This window comes from Felis catus, chromosome D1 (genome assembly GCF_018350175.1).
Source record: "Felis catus isolate Fca126 chromosome D1, F.catus_Fca126_mat1.0, whole genome shotgun sequence".
NCBI classification, from domain to species: Eukaryota; Metazoa; Chordata; class Mammalia; order Carnivora; family Felidae; genus Felis; species Felis catus.
The window spans coordinates 64,360,456-64,382,255 of NC_058377.1; the positions used below are offsets into that span (position 1 = coordinate 64,360,456).

The window sequence follows — 21,800 nt, forward strand, 5'->3', positions numbered from 1 at the left end:
AAGTCATATTGTCAGTCGTTCATCTTAGCTTATTCTTGTGGTTGTGTAGTGGTATCTTGCTATGGTTTAACGTTCTTTTGAGGAAGTGCCTGTTCAGATCTTTTGCCCCTGTTTTTGTTAGGTTATTTCTCTAAGTTGTAGGAACTCTTTATATATTCTGGATGTAATTCCTTTATGGGCTGTATATTATACAAATACAATCCTTCAGCCTGTGGCTTAACCTTTGTCTTTCCTAAGAATGTGTTTGAAGAGCAAAAGTTTTTAACATTAATGAAGCAAACGGTATGAGTTTCTTTTATTAGGTATTGTGCTTTTTGTGTCCATCTAAGGGATATTTATCTAACCCAAAGTCACAAACATTTTCTCCTATGCTTTCTTTTAGCACTTCCATAGTTTCAGTACTTACATGATCCATTTGCATGAAATCCTTTCCTATCATGTGAAGGAAAGGTCATGGTTCTTTTGTTGTTGTTGTTGTTGTTGTTTCAAATAGATATCCAACTATTCCAGTACTGTTTGTTTAAAAGTGTATCTTTTCTTCATTAAATTATGTGCTCCCTTTCTAGAAAGTGATTTGACCATGTAAATGAGGGTCTAATTCTGACCTCTTCATCCTGTTCCATTCATCAGTATGTCTGTCCTTTTGTGAACACCTCCTCGATTACTGATTACTGTGGTTTTATTCTACACCTCATAGGTAGTGTTAAGTACTTCCATTTTGTTTCTTTTTTCCAAAATGATTTTGATTATTCTAGATTCTTTATATTTGCATATAAATTTTAGAATCAGTTTGGCAATATCTACAAAAGGTATGTTGAACTTTTGATTGGAATTACACTGAACTTATAGATTATGGAAGAATCAATATCTTAACCATGTTAATAAGTCTCTTGATGTATGAATGTGAAATATCTCTCTATTTATGTCTTCTCTAATTTTTCTCACCGTTGTTTTGTAGTTTTCAGTATACAGGTCTTGCACATGATTTGCTAAATTTATCTGTGAGTATAAATGTAAGTGTATTTTTAAATTTAAATTCTTGTTTCATTTCTAGTATATAGAAATAATTTTGCTTTCATATTAGCCTTGTTGGCCTTGCTAAACTTGTTTTAGTAATTTTTTATAGATTCCTAAGGATTTTTGGAATCTTTGCACCGGCAAATAAGTAATCATTGCACCGGCAAATAAAACAGTTTTACTTCTTCTTTTTTAAGGTGTGTATCTTTTATTTCTGTTTTCTTTCACTGGCCGGACCCTCTAGTACAATGTGAAACAGAAGTAGTGAGAGCAGATGTCCTAGCCTTGTTTCCTAACCTTAGGAGAGAAAATTTATAGTCTGTCATCAAGTTTAGCATTAACTATAGTTTTTTTATAAGTTATCTTTCTTTTTTTTTTTTAAGTTTATTTATTTATTTTGAGAGAGATAGAGAAGATAAGCAGGGCAGGAAGAGAGAGAGAGGGAGAGAGACAGAATCCCAAGCAGACCCCACACTGTGAGCGCAGAGCCCACAAACTGGAGCCATGAGATCATGACCCAAGCCAAAATCAAGAGCCAGACACCCAAACGACTGAGCAACCCAGGCGCCCCTACAGGTGTCTTTCTTAATAGAAGGAAGTCCACTTCTCTTCCAGTTTTCTGAGAGCATCTATCCTGAATGGTATTGACTTTTTTCAAATGATTGTTTTGTGTCTGTTGATATGGTTTTTCCTTTTTAGTATGTTGATATGTTGATTTACTTTGATTAATATTTTCAAATGTTAAGCCAGGCTTGCATTCCCAGGATAAATCCTACTCGTCCAGGATATATCTCCTATTTAATAGATTGCTGGGTTTAATTTGCTAAAATGTTATTAAAGATAATTGTGTCTGTGTCCATGAGGACAATAGTCTGTAGTTTTCTTATAATATCTGTGTCTAGTTTTAGTATCAAGATATTGCTGCCCTCATAAAATGAGCAGGGAAATGTTCTTCTCTTTTCTGGAAAAGCTTATATAGAATTGGTATTATTTTTTTCTTAAATGGGTTTGACTTTACTTTGTGAGAAGGTTTTTAATTGGGACTTCAATTTATTTAGTGATATAAAACAATTCAGGTTATCTATTTTTTTCTTTGGTACGGTGGGTTTTTTTTGTCTTTCAAGCAAGTTGTTCATTTTCTCTAAGTTATCAAATCTATTGGGATAAAAATGATCATACATTTCTTATTATTTTAATGTCTATAGTATCTGTATTGATATATCCATTTCCATTTTTATATTGATAATTAATATTTTCTAATTTTTGTTTCTGGTCAGTCTTGCTAGGATATTGCTTTCATTGACTTTCTCTAAGTGTTTCCATTTTTTATATTTCCTTGTTTTCTATGCTTATGTTATTTTCTTCCTTTTATCTGTGTTGTGTTTTATTTTCTCTTTTTTGTGTGTGTGTGTTCCTCAGTTGAAACTCAGATCAGTGTTTTGAAATTATACCTCTGTTTGAATATAAACATTTAATGCTGTACATTTCCCTATAAGTACTGCTTTGTCTGGGTCCTGCATATTTTGATATGTTGTATTTTCATTTTCATTCAGGTCAAATTAATGTTTAATACACCTTGTGGGGGGGTTTTATTTGACTTGTGGGTTATTTAGAAAAATATTGTTTAATTCCCAAATATTGGGGGATTTTCCAGATATTATTGATTGAATTCTAGTTTAATTTTATTCTTATTTGGAACATATTTGGTATGATTTCAATCTTCTTGAATTTAATGAAAAAAATTTTTTATTGCCCAGAGCATAATTTATCTTGGTGGATGTTTTGTGTATACTTAAAAAGAATATTTTGTTGTTGTTAGATGGAGTATCAATGGGTAAAGTAAATGCCAATTAGGTCAAGTTTGTTGATATTATTGCTCAGGTCTTTTATATCCTTACTTCTTTTCTATTTGCCTGTTCAATCAATGACTGATAGGGCAGTGTTGAAGTGTCTAACTCTGCTTGTGGGCTTGCCTAGTTCCCCTCTTAATTTTCTCAGATTTGTTCAATAATTTTGAATTTTTGTTGGTAGATACATACACATTTAAGATTATGTCCCCTTGATGATCTGATCCTTCCTCCCTGGAACTAGTCCTTGGTTTGAAATCTTCTTTGATATTAATATAGTCACTAAAATTTTCTTTTGATTAGTGTTTACATTGCCTAATTTTGAAAAATCTTTCAAAACCTATCTTTGTCATGATATTTTAAATGGGTTTCCTGTATACAGCATATATGGTTGGTCTTGGTTTACTATACCTATTAGTTATTTACTCTATTTGAAATATACATCTTTACATTATTTTACCTAATCTTTATTATTTCCTTTCTTCTGCTTACTTTGTTTTTATTTATTCTTTTTAATCTTCATTTATTTATTCTCTTCTGATTTCTTAGAGTGGAAACTGAGGTCATTGTTTTGAGACTTTCCTTCTTGCATAATATAGGCATTTTGGTGCTATAAATTTCCCCCTACATGCTGCTTTAGCTGCATTTCACACATTTTAATGTGTCATGTTTTTATTTCAGTTAAGTTCAGAATACTTTGTCATTCCTCTTTTGATTTCTTCTTTGATCCATTGATTATTTATAAGTGTGATATTTAGTTCTAAAATATTTGGAGATTTTCCAGATGTCTTTTGGTGTTGATTTCTAATTCATTTCCATTGCAGCCAGAAAATGTACTTTGAATCTTCTCAAATTTAATTGAGACTCATTTTATGGCCTAGAACATAATATAGTCTAGCTTGTTTAGTGTTATGGGTGTACTTGAAAAGATATGTATTCTACTGCTGGTTGATAGAGTGTTATTGTAATGCCACTGGTTACACCAAGTCAGTTGTTAGTGTTGTTGTTCAAGTATTCAAACCTCTGACTCTAACTTGTCTGTCCTTGCAATTCTATCAGCTTTTGCTTCATGTGTTTGAGAGTGTGTTATCTGGTGCATAAATATTTAGAATTGTTTGTGCTTTTGATGAATTGACCTCTTTATCATATCACTCTTTGTCCTGGTAATATTCATTGCTCTGACATATATCTTGTCTGATATTAATCTAGTCCTCCAGATTTTTTTATTAGTGTTAGTATGGCATATATTTTCTTACTCTTTTACTTTTAATTTACTTATATTTTATATTTAAAGTACATTTTTTTGTAGACACCATAAAACTGAGTCTTGCTATTTTATTGTCTCAATCTTTGCTTTTTATTTGGATGCCTAGATCACTTACATTTAATGTAATTATGGAAATAATAGGATTAAATTTACCATCTTGTTATTCATTTTCTATTTCTGTAAGATTTATCTCTTCTTGTAGTATTCTCTTTCCCTTTTTTTCTGTCTCCTTTTGGATTAATTTAATACTTTTAAAGCATCTATTTTATCTCCTTTTTTGGCATATTAGCTATAAATCCTTTTAATAGTCATTTCTTATGGGTTTATAGTGTTCATCTTTAAATGTTTAAGAAAGAAGGAGACAGAGCTGTCAGCGTAGAGTCCCATGTAGGGTCTGAACCCATGAACCATGAGATCATGACCTGAGCCAAAATCAAGAGTCAGATGCTCAACTGACTGACCACCCAGACATCCCCATAGTGTTCATCTTTAATATACACAGCCTAACTTAAAGTAATATTATACCATGTGTGCTACATATAGTATAAGAGCCTTACAACAATTCTAGTTTCATATCTTCCCAACAAATAATCCCAATAAAATGATAATTGCTCCATTTCAATATCAATTTTTCAATCCCAGAGAAGATTTGAAGTGGCCTTGCCTGGGTTCCATGATTATCCCTAAACAGATATGGACAGGGCCATAAATATTTGGTTAAACCTGAATTCCTGCAGCAGCCCTTCTAGATCTTCACAGAATTGGGAAGGAGCTCACCAAAAGAACCTAAGAAGAAGAATGCAAAGTGCACTAATTAGACAAAACTTAGAGCTATCATAGACCGCTACAGGCAAACATATCACATTACAGATTGGCAGGTAGAGAATTCTCACGCACTTGCTATAAATTCCCAGTATATTTTGCTAACAGTACTGAACGTGGCCACACAAAGCAGGAGCAAGTGAAGCATTTCTTTATATGACATTTTCCTTCCCCTTGTATCCCCCAGGGCACACAGCCACCAGTGACACTCTGTATTCTTGTCAAGCTGAAAAAGAAGCCAAATATTCCACCACCCTTTTATATTTGACTTTCATCAGCACTCTGGAAAATTTTTTACGAACAATATAAGCACTTCTGTGTAAGGCAGTTTCTCAACCTTGAAACTATTGACATTTTGAACCTGATAATTCTTTGCAGTAAAAGGGGCTGCCCTGTGCATTGTAGGATGTTTACCAGCATCCCTGGACTCTACTCACTAGATGTCAGTAACTGCCTCCCCGGTTATGACAATAAAAAATTTCTCCAGATAAGGCCAAATGTCCCCCAGGGGAACATTACTACTGTTGAGAACCATTGGTTTAAAGGGATGTTTGCAAACATTGGGATCTACAGTTTCTTGACCCCAAATCAGCACCAGCTGATAGGGGAAAAGCAGAATTAACATTATGTACCATCGACCCCTGTTCCATATCCCTGCAAGCCCATCTGCACTTAAGGGACCCTGTCTGTTGTTCCCACTGCAAAAACAGCTCCAGCGCCCGGAAAAGAACAATGCCCAACCACCACCATCACAGTCGATGTTAAAAGAATAAGCAAATAAGTGGATGGATTGATGGATGAATGAAAAGAAAACTACAAAGATTATTCAGTGTCATTCTGGGGAAAGGAGTGACATAGATACAGAAGAAAAGGGGATATTTTGTTCTTTCACTAAAAATATCTATATATTAATTTTATCATAATTTTTACTTTCATGATTTAGAAAATGTTAACTGTCTTATTTCTAAACACTTGAAAGTCTAATCAAACATTTTCTCTTTGATAACTATGTTTTTAATTTTCTGGCTTTTTTTTTTTAAGTACACATGTGGACTTTAGTTGACCTTTTGAATACTATATCACCAAGTCCAAAGCTTGATTTCTTTTTCCTTAAGCTTATGAGCAAAGAGCCATAATGTGAGTGATTTGTGAATGGGGTTTATGTTGGGAAGAAAATGTACTTAGCACAAAAGTAACCTGAGTCGTCACATTCAGTTATGTTCATTGGGCTTAAGGGCAGGGCTTGGAGTGCAGGCCCTATCACATCTTGAGCCCGACAGAGCTTGGGTGAGCATGGACCTTCCAGAACTGTATGCTGAGAAAATGGGTGAGATGAAGCTTCATCGGCATGATTCTGGTTACTCCTGTTTTGCTTTGTCAAACTGAGATTTTCTGAGCAGGACGAGAGGAGGGAGTGGTGAGCTAGGTGCAGTGAATAACCTCCTGAGGGAGGAACAGGTGTTTGGGCCTTTCTGTTTAAGGCAGACAGAAGCCAAAGGGCAAAGGAATAGGGCAGGGAGTGTGGAAGGAAAAAGATAATTTGTGGGGACAGCTGTTGTTTCTGTTTCTCCTCTGCCACCAGCCGGAAGCTGGATCAGATCCTCCCTCTTCAGGGAAAGCAGACGCCCGTCCTGCAACAGGGAACCAGCAGCATGAAACTGTCCAGCGCCTGCCCGGTGTGCCACCACCCCACACTCCTGTAGAATTCTTGTCTCTCCCCCTCACTCTATCTGAGAGGGAAAGGCCCAGCCACCTGGGTGTCTTGAGATCCAGGTTCCAGGAACCAGGAGAGCCTGGCTTGCAGAGTGAGGTCATTTATTTACACGATGCAAGTGATGCGCAGAGATGCAGAGCAATCCATCTGCCTTAGCGACCAAACAGATTCCCTTCGCCTCATCCTCCTGCAGAAGTGGTCAAGGCAGAGAGGTTGGGCGAGGTGACCTTCCAGAACTGAATCTTTGCTTCTAAAAATAGAAGCATCTTTGGAGACTCGAGGAAGGGAGGGGAGTCTGTGGATGTTGAGGGCAAAACCCGGACTCCCCAGAGCATTGTCAGTATGAAACCGTATTAATTAGACACAGACACCCAGCTCGATAACCTTAGGTATCAAAGAAATGGAAAGTAAATGAACTGGCTTTTTTTCCCCCTTTATGGTAACTCCTTGGGCTATAAAGGAGAAAGAGAACCATGTCATCCTACCTATTTGAATGGCTGCACACTGCCTGAGGAGATGTCTTCCCCAGCAAAGGGAAACGGGCTCCTTAGGGGCACACTAAGAGAAGGCAAGAGCTACAGCTAAGTGGGAACCCCCAAGACCAGCAGTAGGGGGTCACACCCATTTCTCTCTGTGTAGAGACTACAGAGGGCTCTGTCTGAGGCTGGGCAGGGCCAGGCGAGTATCTGGGTGTGTCCAGGGCTGTGGAGGGCATGCATGGGGTCACGGGGTGGCACTCACAGCCTTCTGCAGGGTCCTTGTCTAGAGCCACATAGTAGGGGCAAGGTGTTTCAGGATCCAGTGGAGCCGTGTGTTGGTCTACATACATAGTGCGTGACCAGGTTGTGTGCAGTGCTCTGCTGGGTGGAGGGTTGTTGGCTGAGTGTGTATGTGTGCACGTGCATGCACTCGTGTGTGTTTTGGGATGGGGGTATTTGCAGGAGTGTGTGAAAGTATGACAGCAATCCTGAGGGGACTGGGTAGGGGAGTGTGTAGGGCTGTAAGAGAAGGAGGCATACTGATGGTGGCTATTTGGAGGACTTTGCCCTCATGTGGGGCCTGCGGGAAAGACTATGGGGGAAGGGCTATACGAAACAGGGAGAGGCTGTGTGGGGATCTGTTGAGAGGCTGCAGGAGGCTGCGTGGGGCTGTGTGCAGAGCACGTCTGCGCCGCTGGTGGGGCTTTGCAGTCCTAAGGAGCACCTCTTTGAGTAGCTTTGTCCTGGGGGGGGGCCCTGGGGGATTGTGGTGGGAATATGAATGGAACCACATGGGAAATAGCCAAGGCTCTGGGGGCTTCATTCCTGGGGGCTGTGCAGAACCGCAAGTGGCTAGATAGAGGGTGGTAGAGGCCCTGGACGGCCTCCACAGCTTTGCCATCTGAGGACAGGCTATACTTCCTGAGGGTCTGGGGCTCCCAAAGTCCAGGCATTTGTTCTCCTCCTTGTGGTCGACGTGAAGCAAGACATAGCAGGGATTCACAAGATGAGCCGAGGACCAGTGGTGTCCCTTCCAATGCTGTCCTGCAGCTGGTCCTTGTGCGTGCCAGGCTGATGACAGTTTCCAATGAGTCCGCTTGTGCTTTCTCAACAGGACAATGTGGATCTTGGAGAGCTGATGTTTTCCCTCTGCTACCTTCCAACTGCTGGCAGGCTGACCATCACCATTATAAAAGCGAGGAATTTAAAGGCAATGGACATAACAGGAGCATCAGGTGGGACATTCTCAAATTCAGACTTCCTCCCATGGTTCTAATGTAGTATTTATGAAGTCTCTAATAGAGTAATAAGGTGCATAAAACCAAACTACCTAGGTTTAATTCCTCTCCTAGACCTCATGGCTGTATGACTTTGGGCAAGTCACTTAACCTGTCTGAGCTTCAGATTCCCCATCTGTAAAATGAGGGTAATAATAGTATCTGGCTCATTGGGTTATCATAAGATTAAATAAGTTAGTGCATATAATGCCATAAAACAGTACCTGGCACGTATGAAATGCTACCTAATGGGAATAGTCATTATTCTCTTGTACGTCTTCTTCACCATAGTTGTGAACTGGACCTACAGTTTACACATGCTGACACAGCTTATCTAATTGGGTCTTTCTTCAGATACAAGTAATCACCATCTCAGGCCTATGGAAGATTGAAAACAATCATATATCCTCCTACAAGGCCTGTCAATGAACTATGCAGTTTGGTATTCTAACCATTTTCTAAACCATAACAAGAAAGCCCTGATATGCAGGTCCTACTATACACATTCCCAAGCAACTTCTTCAGGGGCTCCCAAAATGTGGTCATAGAACACCCAGGCCACTGGCTGTTGATCACAGAAATCAATGGACATCAGATGCAGTATATTCTGCTTACTTACTGGCCTCCAGTATTTTTCCAAGAGAAAGAAAAATGTGGCCCCTTCTGGCCTTTCAGTGCCTCCTGGACAGTGTATGGGGAGTCAGGGAAACACGTGGTTGTGCAGGCAAGGAGAGAAAGAGAAGTCCCCATGGAGCAGAAGGATAGTGAGGTAGAACCAGAGAAGTCCCACCTGAAGCAGAGACCAACCTTGTCACCTGTCACCCTATGCCAAGGTCATGCCATAAGCAAGCTTTGTCCTTTCCCTGCTGTGCTGAACTGCTTCCCCCTCTGCAACCCGACTTCAGGCAGCTCTGGGGCTTGAAGCCCCTGTACTCCCCAAAGCTGTCCCTGTCATCTAGGCATTCTATCTGTCCCTTTCCTAAAGACCTGATGTTTAGGAAGAGACTGTCTGGGGTGGTTCAGAGTCGGGGCCTTCAGCCCGTTTTTCCTGCCTTGGAAATACCTTTGCATCTCTCCCCATTGCAGCCAGGCAAGTCTGGAATTCTAGCTGGAACATTTTCTAATTTGGTAACAGCTATTTTCACACTATTTTTAAATTCCACACACTTTGAGGAGACAGTGTCCTGTGCTTTTTCTTGAATGAATGTCTTAATTATCCTAACTGTAGTCACTGCCCAGGCATCTTATTAATTAAAATCCTCAAACTCCAGCCCACAGGCAGGTAAGGGAGTTCTGCATCCTGTAGTCCGTGGAACTCCACAGTGATGGAACTGCCCCCTACATCCACATTTATCCTCTCAGTACCCCCCGCTTCTCATGGTTGTACAGATCCCTACGTGAAAGTGTCACTGATGTGTGATGGCAGACGACTGAAGAAGAGGAAAACATCCACCAAGAGGAACACTCTGAATCCCGTTTACAACGAAGCCATAGTCTTTGACGTCCCTCCCGAGAACATTGACCAAATCCACTTGTCCATAGCCGTCATGGACTATGACCGGTGAGATACCTGGAGCTTTTTCTCAGGGCGGAAAATGTCTCTTGTGCCCAGGACAGGGAGGGAAGAGGGGGAGTGCAGCCACACGTTCTTAGCTGGTGTCCCAGGCTGCAGGAAATGAGTCAAATGGACACCCCGGGAAAGCTGACTGACAAGGAGTCGCCATTTTCCAAACCATGCTTTAGAGTTATATTACCCAAGTGCCTCTTTGCTCTCCACCTTTTTATTTCTTTCTCCTTCCCCATCCTCCCCTTCTCCCCACCTCATCCCCTTTCCATTCCTGCATACTCCCCAGAATCTCAGCTTGGAAAAACCTGGTTCTGCAGGTCTTAATCTTCTCCTGCGCAATCCTGCCTGGCCTTCGTGGGAAGATTCCACTCAAAATAGCAGAGTGATTACTTTAGCCACACCATCAACATTTCTAAATACATAACTCTGTTATTTTTTCCCTTCTCCAAGTGTGTTTAATAAAGATCATTTCCATCCACTTAAGTCTGAAAGCAAACAGAAATGTTCTCTTGAAAATGCTAGAATCAGTATGGATGACAGGGTACATTAAAATGTATAAGATGCTCGACTTTCTAATTAATACAGCACAGAAGAGATATTTATAGCCTGCATTGTAGCCAATTGTGTATTTAAAGGACAGATTTGAAAAACAGTCATTTTAATATGCAAAGGAAGTACCAACAGGGAATTAGACATGTTAAACCAGTCATTGGACTGAAATGCAGAGTCTCTTTTTAATTGGAAACCTCCCACGTGGTCTGGGCACAAGTATAAAAAAAAATCATTCTGACTTCTAATATAATCTTACAAATATTATTTGTAGCTGAAAATTTTCCCACATACCCCTGAAATGTCACTAAGGCAGCATCAGTGCCCTGAACACCCTTTCTAGCAGATGCCTAGGTGAAACAGAACTGTCTTCCAGCTCAGGGAACACATGGGTTGGCTCAGCTGCCCATGGGTGTGACAGCCCACATGGAGCAATAAACCTTATCTTGTCTTCTCTGGACGAAACACAACACCAGTAGTGTCAGGTCACAGGAGGGGACGTTGCCCACCAACCGTGGAAATCTAGGCCAGCTTTTTTCAAGCGATTGCCAAGATTCCCGCATCAACAAATCTGATTATATGAGCTCTGCTTCAATTCAATTCTCAGTAAACTCATGAATCTGCCTGGAAAAATCCATGGCAGAATTCATGGGGCTTCTGCACACAACTGATTTTAATGAGCACAGACTCAAATGTCCTTCACACTCCCCCACCCGTGTCTTGCCATTACTACCTACATACAAATGGGAGAAAAATTGCTCATCTTTGCAGGAAGGAAAACAACAGAAAGTCCATGAGCTTGGATCCTAAAGAGTTAAAGGATGGGTCATATCATTCTAGTTACACAGGCGACTTCTAACCAGAAACTGCTAAGGGGAAAGATTGCCCCAAGGCAGGCACCTACCCAGGGAAAGTTTCAGAAATATTAGGCCTAAAGTTAAAGGAGCTAAGTATCTTTCTACAGTAGGGAAATCAAGTTGGGTCAAAGAAGCAAAGGTGGGCTTGGAAGGAAGGAGGGGAGAGTGTGAGAACACACATTCCCTGAAGAGAGGGGTTGCAAGGAGACTCAGGAAGTATCCCCACCCTGCCCCCTTTGTAAGCTCCAGACTATGGCTGCCCTACCCAATACTTCTCTTTTACACATACTTGGTTGCCTCTTATAGGAATTTGAGCAGCCATTAATGCAAGGAACTCCTTTCAGATGGCCTCCTTTTCATTACATAGGTTTGAAGACCTGGAGGTCAGCCTCATTCTAGAACCAGAGTTGTCATCCCTAGCATGCATCAGGAACAAGCTAAGCCATGCCAGTGTTACAAAAGCTCAGGTGTGTGACAGCTAACCTCTGCTCTTCCTCTCTGTGCCACCAAGTACCATCTTGGATCCCAAGTTCTATTGGCTTTTAAGCTTGTCCTGTAGTTTTAAATTAAGGAATGAAAAGAACCACCCCTTGCCTAATTCCTCTCGGTTTGAGTAGTTGTTGCTCTTACATACCAAAATTTTAAGAAAAAGTTATTGTGGGCCGTTTTCACAGTGTAGGTCATAATGAGATCATCGGCGTGTGTCAAGTAGGCAACGAAGCCGAGAGGCTGGGCAGAGACCACTGGAGTGAGATGTTGTCGTATCCTCGGAAGCCCATTGCACACTGGCATTCCCTGGTGGAGGTAAGACCCTACTCCCACATGCTCCACTTTGCGGAAGAATAAATGCTTTACTGTTAAAATGCAGAAGACACCAAGAGTGTGAGTGTACCGGGGTCTACAGTCACTGATGGGTTTCTCTGGTTGCCTTTTCTGAGGCCGTTGGAAATTGCATTCAGTCTAAGGTTGAGTCTGTGCTCCCCATCTGTCTAGTGGGTTTTGGACATTGATCACTCATACCTCACTTTGATTGTCTTCAAGAATGACTAAGATTCTCTGATTCTATGTCATGGCTTTGGGTTGACATTTGGAAGGTGTCTACAGGATCCAGATGACTGTGGAATTTCAGGTGACCATATAGTGACTTATGTGTAGCATCAGAAAGAACCCGAGACTAGGAGAGAGGAGGCCTGGATTCCAGGACCAGCTGTAGCATTAACCTGTGATTCTGGACAAGCTGTTTAATATCAGATTCAACTACATGTGATAAAAATGCACAAAACAACAAATGAAATAGAAATTTATATCTCTCTTACATAAAAAAGGTCCAGAAGAAGGCAGCCTAGTGGCTCTGTGATTACAATAGAGAACTAGACTTCTGTCTTTCTGCTTCACTGTCCCAGTGTGGGGTTTTTTTGAGGTCACCTCATTGAACAACATGGCTGCTAAGCTCCAACATATCTTTTCAGGTCATCCAAAGGTAGAAAGAGGCAAGATCCAAAAGCACACATATTCTCTTTCAAAGGATTTTCTTTGATGTCTCATGTGACACATCTACTTATATTTAACTTAGTCACAGAGTTTAGTCACATGGACACATGTGGGAAATGTATTCTTTTACTGGGTGTAAATAGTCCCAACTAAAAACCGGGGTTTGTGTGCAGGGAAGAAGAGATGAGTGAATACTTGCATCCAGTGGGCCATCATTCTGCTTCACACCTTCATTCATTCATTTACCACCCCCCCATCATTTACTTCTCATTCACGCTTCCCCCATCCATCTTTGCTCATTGACACCCTCTCTTATTTATGTGCTAACTCATTCTTTCAAAAACAAATTGCATTTACTAGGTATCACCTGTGAGAGTCAAATGCCTTAGGTAAAGAGAATAGATGTGAATAAGAAACCATCCTGTGAAGAGCTTGTAGACCACAAAAGAGACAGAAGAAGGCATGCAAACTAACCACTAAAATGCACAGTCATGAGCTTTAACATCCATATCAGGTGCTACAGGAGCACAAAGGTGGCAGGTGAGACTGTCCAGGAAAGCATTTTCCCTCCTGCTCTTGGTTAAGTGATGGGAAGTAAGCCCCTGGAAAACGGGACTCCAGGGAGCATGGGTTCCAGGCAGAGAACTTTCCTCTTATTCTTCCAGTACAGGCAGCTCTACTCCCAGCAAAGCCATCTTGAGAGGCCAAGACAAAACCTCAGTGGTGTGGGTGCCGTTTCCATCAAGATTCAGGAGAGTCGGGTCGAGGCAGACCTGGGGAGGCAGAAGGCCCTGGGGAGGAAGGGACAGTCTTCCTTTGTTGGAGATCGTGCCTGAGGGAGAAGACCGGCATAGAACCTATGGACTGATTCTAAGCTTCAGGGCCTGGGGTGTATTCAAGCAGCACCTAAGGCCCCCTAATTTATAGGTCCCCAAGGATATCTCTGCCCCTGGGCCAGTGAAGTTAAGACTCGTTCTTTTCTGGACTCAAAATTAATCCCTGAGGGAGACCCACGGCCCCCTGAATCACCTGAGAAGTAGCTGCAAGTCAGATGCTAACCCAACTGCCCCTCACTTCTTCAGCTCCTGGGGGGAGCCCTCAAAGGAGTCCATGTGAGGGCTCATTATACTGCCTGAGTCTGTCAGCACCAGTGACCATCAGAGCAGTGGTAATAGCCTTTTGTACCCTTCAGTCACAGCTGACTTTAATTCTTGTTTGTAATCAGGAGTGTCACAGAATGTCACAGAGCTCTTTGCCTCTCAGGTCCCAGGATGGGAAAGGAGTAAAGTTTAGGGATGTGGTGTGGGGCTGAGACAGGAGCCCCTGTTTGGTGCACAGCACTCCTTCTCAGTGCCCTTGCCAGGGAGTGAGGACAGGTGGTGTATTGTGCACGGGACCCTGAGTGGCGGTGCATGCATGGTACCCAACGGGAAGCGTGGAAAGCGGGCCTTGGAGACTTCTTTTCACTCCTGAGGAAGAAGCACTGTCTGACTTTGCTCGCTTGGGAGATGGTCCCTAAACCCTGGGCACTTGACTTTTTGCAAATAAGGGTATGATAGCCATGTAAGTGAGAAATCAGTGTTTTTAGGGTTAAACCACCGAAACTTGGGAGTCATGTGTTGCAGCAGCTAGAATGACTTCAGCTGGTACAACAGTGGTCTCTTAACTGCTGCCCCAGAATGACATGCCTGCACACCTTTGTGAGGGGCAAGTGAAGAGGGGGCCATCTCTGCCCCGTTGCTTCCTGTCTCTTTGAAGTATGCACCCAGGACCCCACATCCATCCCAAGAATGGAAGCAGTACTTTCCCTTTTAAAAATAAACGTGCAGCCAACAGAATCGGGGCACTGGTACCAGATGAGATGAAAAGCAGGATTGGAGAGGTCATTGCGCTTTGCTGACAGCTGTAAGGAAGGAGGGAACTGGACTCAGAGCCGTTGGTCAGAGGCACTCACTGTGGAGTTGGATGGACCTAGAGTCAGATCCCAGTGCTGCCACTCACAAGTTGTTCCTCCCTTTCTGAATCTCAGTGTTCTCCTCTGCAAAGTGGCCCCTAACAGCGCCTGTCTCCCAAGGGTGGTTGTGAGGATCAGACAGTGAAGCCACAGCGGCTGTAGATGCTCAGGGAGGTTCTCTGTTACGGTCAGTACTATGTATGCCCCGCATGGTAAGGGGCTGCTGTGTGTCCTCATGGAACCCTCAGCCATCATGTTTGACATGGAGGATAAAAGGAAGGCTGGAAATCCCACCCCCTGCACCCTCAGACGGGGGGAAGGGGCTAGACGTAGATGCATGACCTTAAGTTCTGATTCTTCTCCTCTCCTCTTACACTGTCTGAGAACCTTTAGATTTTCTGCGTAAAAGCAAAAACGGCAATTAAGTCCCAGTTCTGTGTGTGTTTGGGTATGTGTGCGTGTGTGTGTGTGTACATAAGCATGTGTGTATACGTGAATGAGAGAAAGGCAGAGAGAGATTATGGGGTAGTTAGGATTTAGTATAAAGGGAGTCTGGCCTGGCAGAAGCTCTTCACCGCTGGGGGCTGAGGGACCAGGTTAAGACTGAACCCTGAACCCTGCAGAGATTTGGCAGCCGGCTCGGGCGGGGCTGCATCCAACACACCCTGACCTTGCCAGGGCAGGTGGCAGATGGAGTCTTCAAAGGCAATGAGTCCAGAAATCCATTTCTCTCTCAGGGTTTCTGGATGGCTTCACTGCACACTCAAAGGTCAGCCAATAGAGCTCCCTTCACTCTCCATGATGTTAAAGGCTTGGGAAGCTGTGCAGACTCCCCTAGAGCCAGCTGCCTGGGACTCGGGGACAGGAATATCCCTTCCAGGGGGCCTCCGGAGGTAGTAGAACTCTTGGAGCTCCCACTACAGCCCCCCCACCCTTTGATATCCTGGAGAAGATGGTGTTGGCCTGGTCACAGCCCAGCACCCTTCCCACACTTCTGGAGTGGAGCTGGCCTACATCATGAACCCCGGCGAGAATAATAAAAATAGTCCCAGGTTTTCATCACTTTCCCCCCGTAGTACTGCATAACCTCTGCATTAACAAGCAGTGAACTGGTGTAACGGGAAGACCGGACACAGACACCATTTGGTTAAATAAAATTTTACTTCTCTAAAAGAGAGAGAAGAGAGAATATCCAATCAGAATGTATAGTGAAGATCAGCAACATTATCCTGACGGGCGGCGATACAAGATTCTAAACCCCAGAGTCCTATTCACGTTGTGCTTAGGTGTGGATAAGTCTCCTCTCTCTAAGCTCAGCCTTTCCTATGTGTGTGCATATACAAGGGGGTTCTGCACCCACGTGGTCTGGTGGTCCGCAGGGCCACCTCACTGAGCCCAGTGCCCCCTACAACTCAAGAGTTATGCAGTTCCCGGCATAACTGAGGGACAAGTGTGGCCCAGTATGACCAGAGTACTCACCTACCACCCTCTGGAACCTCTTGAAGGTGTAAGCTTACAGCTATAGAACGACAGCAAGCATCAGTTATCCAGACGCCACTGGGAGTTACACGACCAGGCTGTTGAAACCAGTTCTAGATAGTGGCCGTCAAGTGCCCCGCAGAACCTGCCTGAAGTCTTCGAGGTACACACATTCCCTGGAGAAGGCATCCGATTGCTCCGGTTGGGTTAGGTGTCTTCCTCCGCCCCAGGGGTCATTGCACTGTGAGCCAGTGCTCCTTCCAGCTTCCTGAGAAGGGCCCAGGCAGGGCGGAGACGTTGACGCAGGTGAAACGCAGTGCTACCCAGATTTTGAAGTGAGGCACTCAGAGGCTTTAGCACTTTGGGTAAATTGTTATTTACAAGAGACTGAAGAAACAAAAGTGATTCTCCACAACGGGGAGGGGTTGGCTAGAAAGAACCAAGCAGGTGATGAGGTTCCCATCAGAGGACTTGGCGCTATTGCAGGACGTGGGCCCAGGTGAGGACTAGACTAGCAGAGAAGGAAACTGGGACTGGGTAGGGGAAAGTGTGGCGTGAAGGACAGGACAGGGAGAGCCCTGGAAAGTGCTGCCACACAGAAGCAGGATGTACCTGAGGTGCCTACAGCACCCCCATTGCTGGTCTTTGGAAATACCGTGAATTCAGTTCTGATAAGTAAGGGATGAACTGAGGCTGGCGATCACATGCTTTGCCCTGTGAAGGGGTAGCCCAAGAACTGGGTCATTGAGTTGAGTATAAGCCTAATGTGTGTGTCAGCAGATAGTGATGGAGGAAATGAGGAGTCTGTACCTGGAGGGCCACATGCTATCACAGTATCTTCTGCATGTGGTGACACACACACACCCTCCCCCCACTCCGAATATGATCCAACAGAAGATCTCAGTGCCTCAGACAACAAAATGCTTGGCCTGGATGGGAACCGAGAGAACCAGAAGCACTTGAAGTACATTAAAATAGTGTAAGAAAATGTAAATTTCTTTATTATCTAAAATGAATACCATCCTGGTAAAGAACAGGAAGGGGAAAAAAAACTTGATCTTGCTAATTAATGATTTCTGGTCTTTTCTAGGTTATCTTGGTTTCTCTGGCATAAATATTTAGTCAAATATAATGCTTAAATTCTCTACCAGAGCTATTTCCCTTCTTTCTAGAAGTCTCCTCTCCTTCCTCCTTCCTAAGCTGCCATCCAGGTGTAGGGAAGCCTAAAGGCCTTGTGACAGGAGTGGACTGCATGCTTTCACCTGACAGGGGACATTTTCCTTCTTGTCTCTGGCCATCAGATGCCACACTGTCTCTGCCTGTGCTGAGGGTCCCTGCTGATGTAACTTGCTACCTGTCCTCACAGAACAAGCCCAAGCCAGGCCTGATTACTCTGTGGGAGCTCGGCCCCTTTGAGGCTGGCCAAACCTGAATGTGGCTGTTGCCAGCCCTGAAGATCTCTGAGGTCTGACAGCATCTCTCACTTGATGCCTGGCCTAGGAGGTTTTTGCACCCCTTGGTACGGAGTCACTTCCCCACTTGCCGGAACCCCTGGAACCCTGTCAGCCAATAGTCCCCTCCTTTCCACACCCTCCAAACATCAGAGACACATAGGAGCTTCAGGGGACTTGATGACAGTATAGACACCCTCTGCATGTCCATTGAGTTACATGGCCTTTTTTTTTTTTTAAAGATTTTATTTTTAAGTAGGTTCCATGCCCAACATGGGGCTCGAACTCACAACCTCAAGATCAAGAGTCACACTGTCTACCCACTGAGCCAGCCAGGTGCCCCACATGGCCATTTCTACGTTGTTCCTCTGGCCTCATGTTGGTAGAGCGACACATCCACCTTCAGCTTCCTCCTCAATCCACCTGAAACTTGGGATTTTAGGCCTGAGGGGTGAAACCAGGACCTCACAGGAGATCCTGTCTTCCCCTCTCCCTGTCTCTTCTGCCAAAGCTCTCTACTTCCTCCTCCCAGCTGGAAGAATCTTCTGTAACTGAACTAATGTGAGTTTGCTCCTTGGTGAGTTACAGGTAGATACCACACCAGGGGCAGTTTTCACAGAAAGGAAACTTTGTTTTGCAGCCAGTAAGGAGATCATAGGGAATAACTTCCAGTCGTGACCACCCCCCATCCCAAGCAAGGATGAGTAGGTTCTTTTTATTTAGAGTTTAGGATGAGTATTCAGAAAGGGGAGCTCTGTCACCACTTGTGAAGGCGGGCCACAAGGTTGTGCAGGTGTACTTAGAAAACATGCCTATACATTCATCCTATGTCATGTTAAAGAAGCTTGTGCTCCATTTAAGGCTGATACTGTGACATTATAATGAAGCAGAGGTAACTGTTAGACACGGGTATGCTCTGAGAGCAGGTATAAACTGACTGGGGTTTGGGGCTCCTTCTCTTGGGTAAGGAGGGTGGGGCCTTGCTTACTTTTGAACCAGCGCTGGGAGTTTTACCACTGGTTGTCTCTGATAGGGTGAGGCTATTTCCTGGCCTGGTGGAGACTAGTGATTTTTACATTCCCTTTGTTCCCTTAAAATCCTTAACTACTGAGGTTTTTGCATTTCTTTGTAATTCTAACATCTCTTAAGATGTTCTTCTAGAAGTGTGCTCCTGCTACTAGAGCCAGGTAAGGCACAGATGAGGGAAACTAGCTGGGTACCTAGAATGACTTCTCTTAAGTCACTAAAGCTATATCTCGTCTTTCTTTTTGGGGAAACCCCTAACTCTTTCTATTACATTTACTTTATACATAACATGACTCCTCTCTACTTATGCCTTATGTTCAGATCTCTACGGTTTCCTCTCAACATGCAAAGGGAACATTTGGAATTTAGATGTATCTCTTTTCCCTGAACAAGGCCTGACTTTCCAGACTCTTATTTCATGAGGGACTGGCTGATAATTGACCTTGTGTTATTTGCCCTTGGCTTATAGCAGTCTATGGCATTGATTCATTGCATGGAACAACATGATTTGCAGAGAATGGAAATACTATCCCTCTTACATGGGTATTGAATTAGTATTGATGAATGAATGAAAGAATGAATGAATGAGGCATATTGTGATGGCATTTGGTTTCCTTTAGTTCTAAAGTTCCACAGTTTTCGATGGAGTCCAAAGTACAAGTCAGTTCAAGGAAAGATGTAAAAGGTCCTGACACAGAACTTGCAGGGGGCTGTTCAAATGGAGATGGCCCTAATTTATTTAGTTGTACGTTTTGATTGACTTTTTTTCCATTTAGAAGGAGGATATGAGAAGAGGCCATTTCCTCACTTTGTTCCCATTGTTTAAAAAATCGAAATTCAGCTGAGTAAATTGAAAGATCTTACATGCTTTATACAGTAATTCATGAATTGAGCAGCCTCCCGTCTGGCAGATAGAAAGGAGCTCTGAAGAGCTGTACAAAATGAAAGCCTTCTGTAGACAGAAGGAGGTGAATGAAGCAGGGAGTTGCTCTAGCAAAAAGTGGATTGTTTCAGGTAAGATAACCTTCCTTTGGGGGAAAATAGGGGTCAGGCAGAATACCTCACTAGTGCTACTGACCAGATAAGTCCAGATTGATTGGTTAAGGGTCACATTCCTGGGAGAGGCTGAACTGCAGGTAGGCTAGGTATTAAGTCCTTGTTTGATGATGCGGGATGTTTGCACAAGTGACTCCATTTGAGCCTGTTGCTTTTCTTTCTTTCTTTCTTTCTTTCTTTCTTTCTTTCTTTCTTTCTTTCTTTCTTTCTTTCCTTCCTTCCTTCCTTCCTTCCTTCCTTCCTTCCTTCCTTCCTTCCTTCTTTCTTACATCACAAACTGCATCTGGTGATGATAGCTTTGCATTTTGAGTGAAAGTGAAAAATATTCAGAACAGTAAAGAGACACCTTGTTAAATCTTAAAGGACCCCCCTGAGCCGACATAGGTGGCCAGGTTCTAGAGTATTTTAGTGTCTTCTTTTGTAAGAGACAGAGGAAGCAGAAACAGCACCGAGATGTCTGTGGTGAAGGGTAGACAGCTGCACCCTGAATGAGAACCGATCAGGAGGGACAAGGACATTAATCCATAAGTTAGTTTTCTCAACAGGGAAACACTTTAGCAGCAGTTTTACACAATGTAATGATTCGCTCCACCTACGTGTGACAATAAAAAATAAAAAAATAGAAGAAAATGATTTTTTTGATAAAATAAAGGACTCGTAGTTGAAATATTTTTTGGAAAAAATTAACTATTTTTATTGGTGAGATTTAGCATGCTAGTATCCATAAACACCTGCAGTACCACTGAAGCAAAACCAATTGCAAAGAACATAAAGATATGCTATATGTTTGGGATCTGAAGAACGTTAACAAACCTTTTGGAATCTGTGCCAATTGTTACAAGTGACCAGAGTGCCGTTTGGACAAGTAGTCACGGTTAGTGTTAACGAGGCATTGTATTTTCAGCTGGTGGAAGAAATGGTCAGCAAACAAAGCCAAGAGCACTCAGTATTTCCCAAGCAGTCTTCTTTCTTGTATTGAATTAGTTATCAAAAAAAAAAAAAAGACACTAAGCATTTTTTCATCTTTAGCTGGGATGCAAAACCAGTGGTTCTTCTGAGTATCTGTAGAGCTGGTGATAACATGGAAACATCTGGGGCAACACTAGAGTTATAAGAGATAATAATAGTGTGTTAGAAAATAACATTTCTACCTGAACAAAAAGTCAATTGCATCTTGACTCTCCTCTCTCTCACAAATGACCTCGCCCCAGCAGTCTCTGCCCTGGAGCACACCTGCTGCACACTTGAGTAGCAATTAAATAAAAAGTGGTTAACAACGGGCTTGAGGCTTCAGCAATCTCCATCTCCAGGAGTGGCATTCAGAGGTGACAGTTTATACAGTGGGCCAATGGCCAATTCTTCCCCCATAGATGAAATGCACCAGAAGAGTTCCTGCCAGCCTCGGAAAGAGCCACACCCCTAGGTGGTATCTAGGGGTAAGAGGGAACTTGGGGGGTTGGTGGGCCTGGAGCAAGAGTGGTGCATCTTGGCAGAGGATGGGGATGTCTGGAAGGCCACTGCTCCTGGAAATGAGTCTTTTGGGAGATGTGCCTGTTGACTGCGGCCTCCCAAATATCACCAGAACAACCTGTTAATAGGGCAAAGCTGAGTTTATTGCTTGCCTGCTACGGAATGGGGGAGCTTCGTTAGGATTCCGTAAAGATCATGAGGTGATAATTTAGGTGGACACAGCAAGGTGAGGATTGTGAGACCAAAATTCAAAGAGTTTGGGGGCATAAACTTGTCTTTTGATACTAAGGAAGAATTCGATGGTCTTTTGAGAATTCCCTGTAATAAACAATGATGTTATTTACAACTTTTATCTCTCGTGGCAAGACTCTCCAGGAATAGTAAAGTTGTGTTAATGAAGACAGTAGAATAGTTACAGTCAAGTTGACGTAGAGTGTGTTCTGTAGACAGCTGTGTTGGGGTAGATGGCTTTAGTTC

At 43.0% G+C, this 21,800-nt stretch overlaps 1 protein-coding gene and 1 long non-coding RNA gene across 2 annotated transcripts in view; one reads left to right on the plus strand and one right to left on the minus strand.

The window, feature by feature from the left end:
* The window catches only part of SYT9 (synaptotagmin 9), a 199,396-nt gene that overhangs the window by 135,779 nt on the left and 41,817 nt on the right, over nt 1-21,800 (plus strand). The window contains exons 4-6 of the mRNA XM_023239527.2: nt 8,261-8,381; nt 9,813-9,984; nt 12,071-12,200. Coding sequence (XP_023095295.1) covers nt 8,261-8,381; nt 9,813-9,984; nt 12,071-12,200 — 423 coding nt within the window. The remainder of the gene's footprint in view (nt 1-8,260; nt 8,382-9,812; nt 9,985-12,070; nt 12,201-21,800) is intronic.
* The window catches only part of LOC109491987, a 58,774-nt gene continuing 57,488 nt past the window's right edge, over nt 20,515-21,800 (minus strand). Inside the window, exon 3 of the long non-coding RNA XR_002736248.2 lies at nt 20,515-20,955. This is a non-coding gene — a long non-coding RNA (uncharacterized LOC109491987). The remainder of the gene's footprint in view (nt 20,956-21,800) is intronic.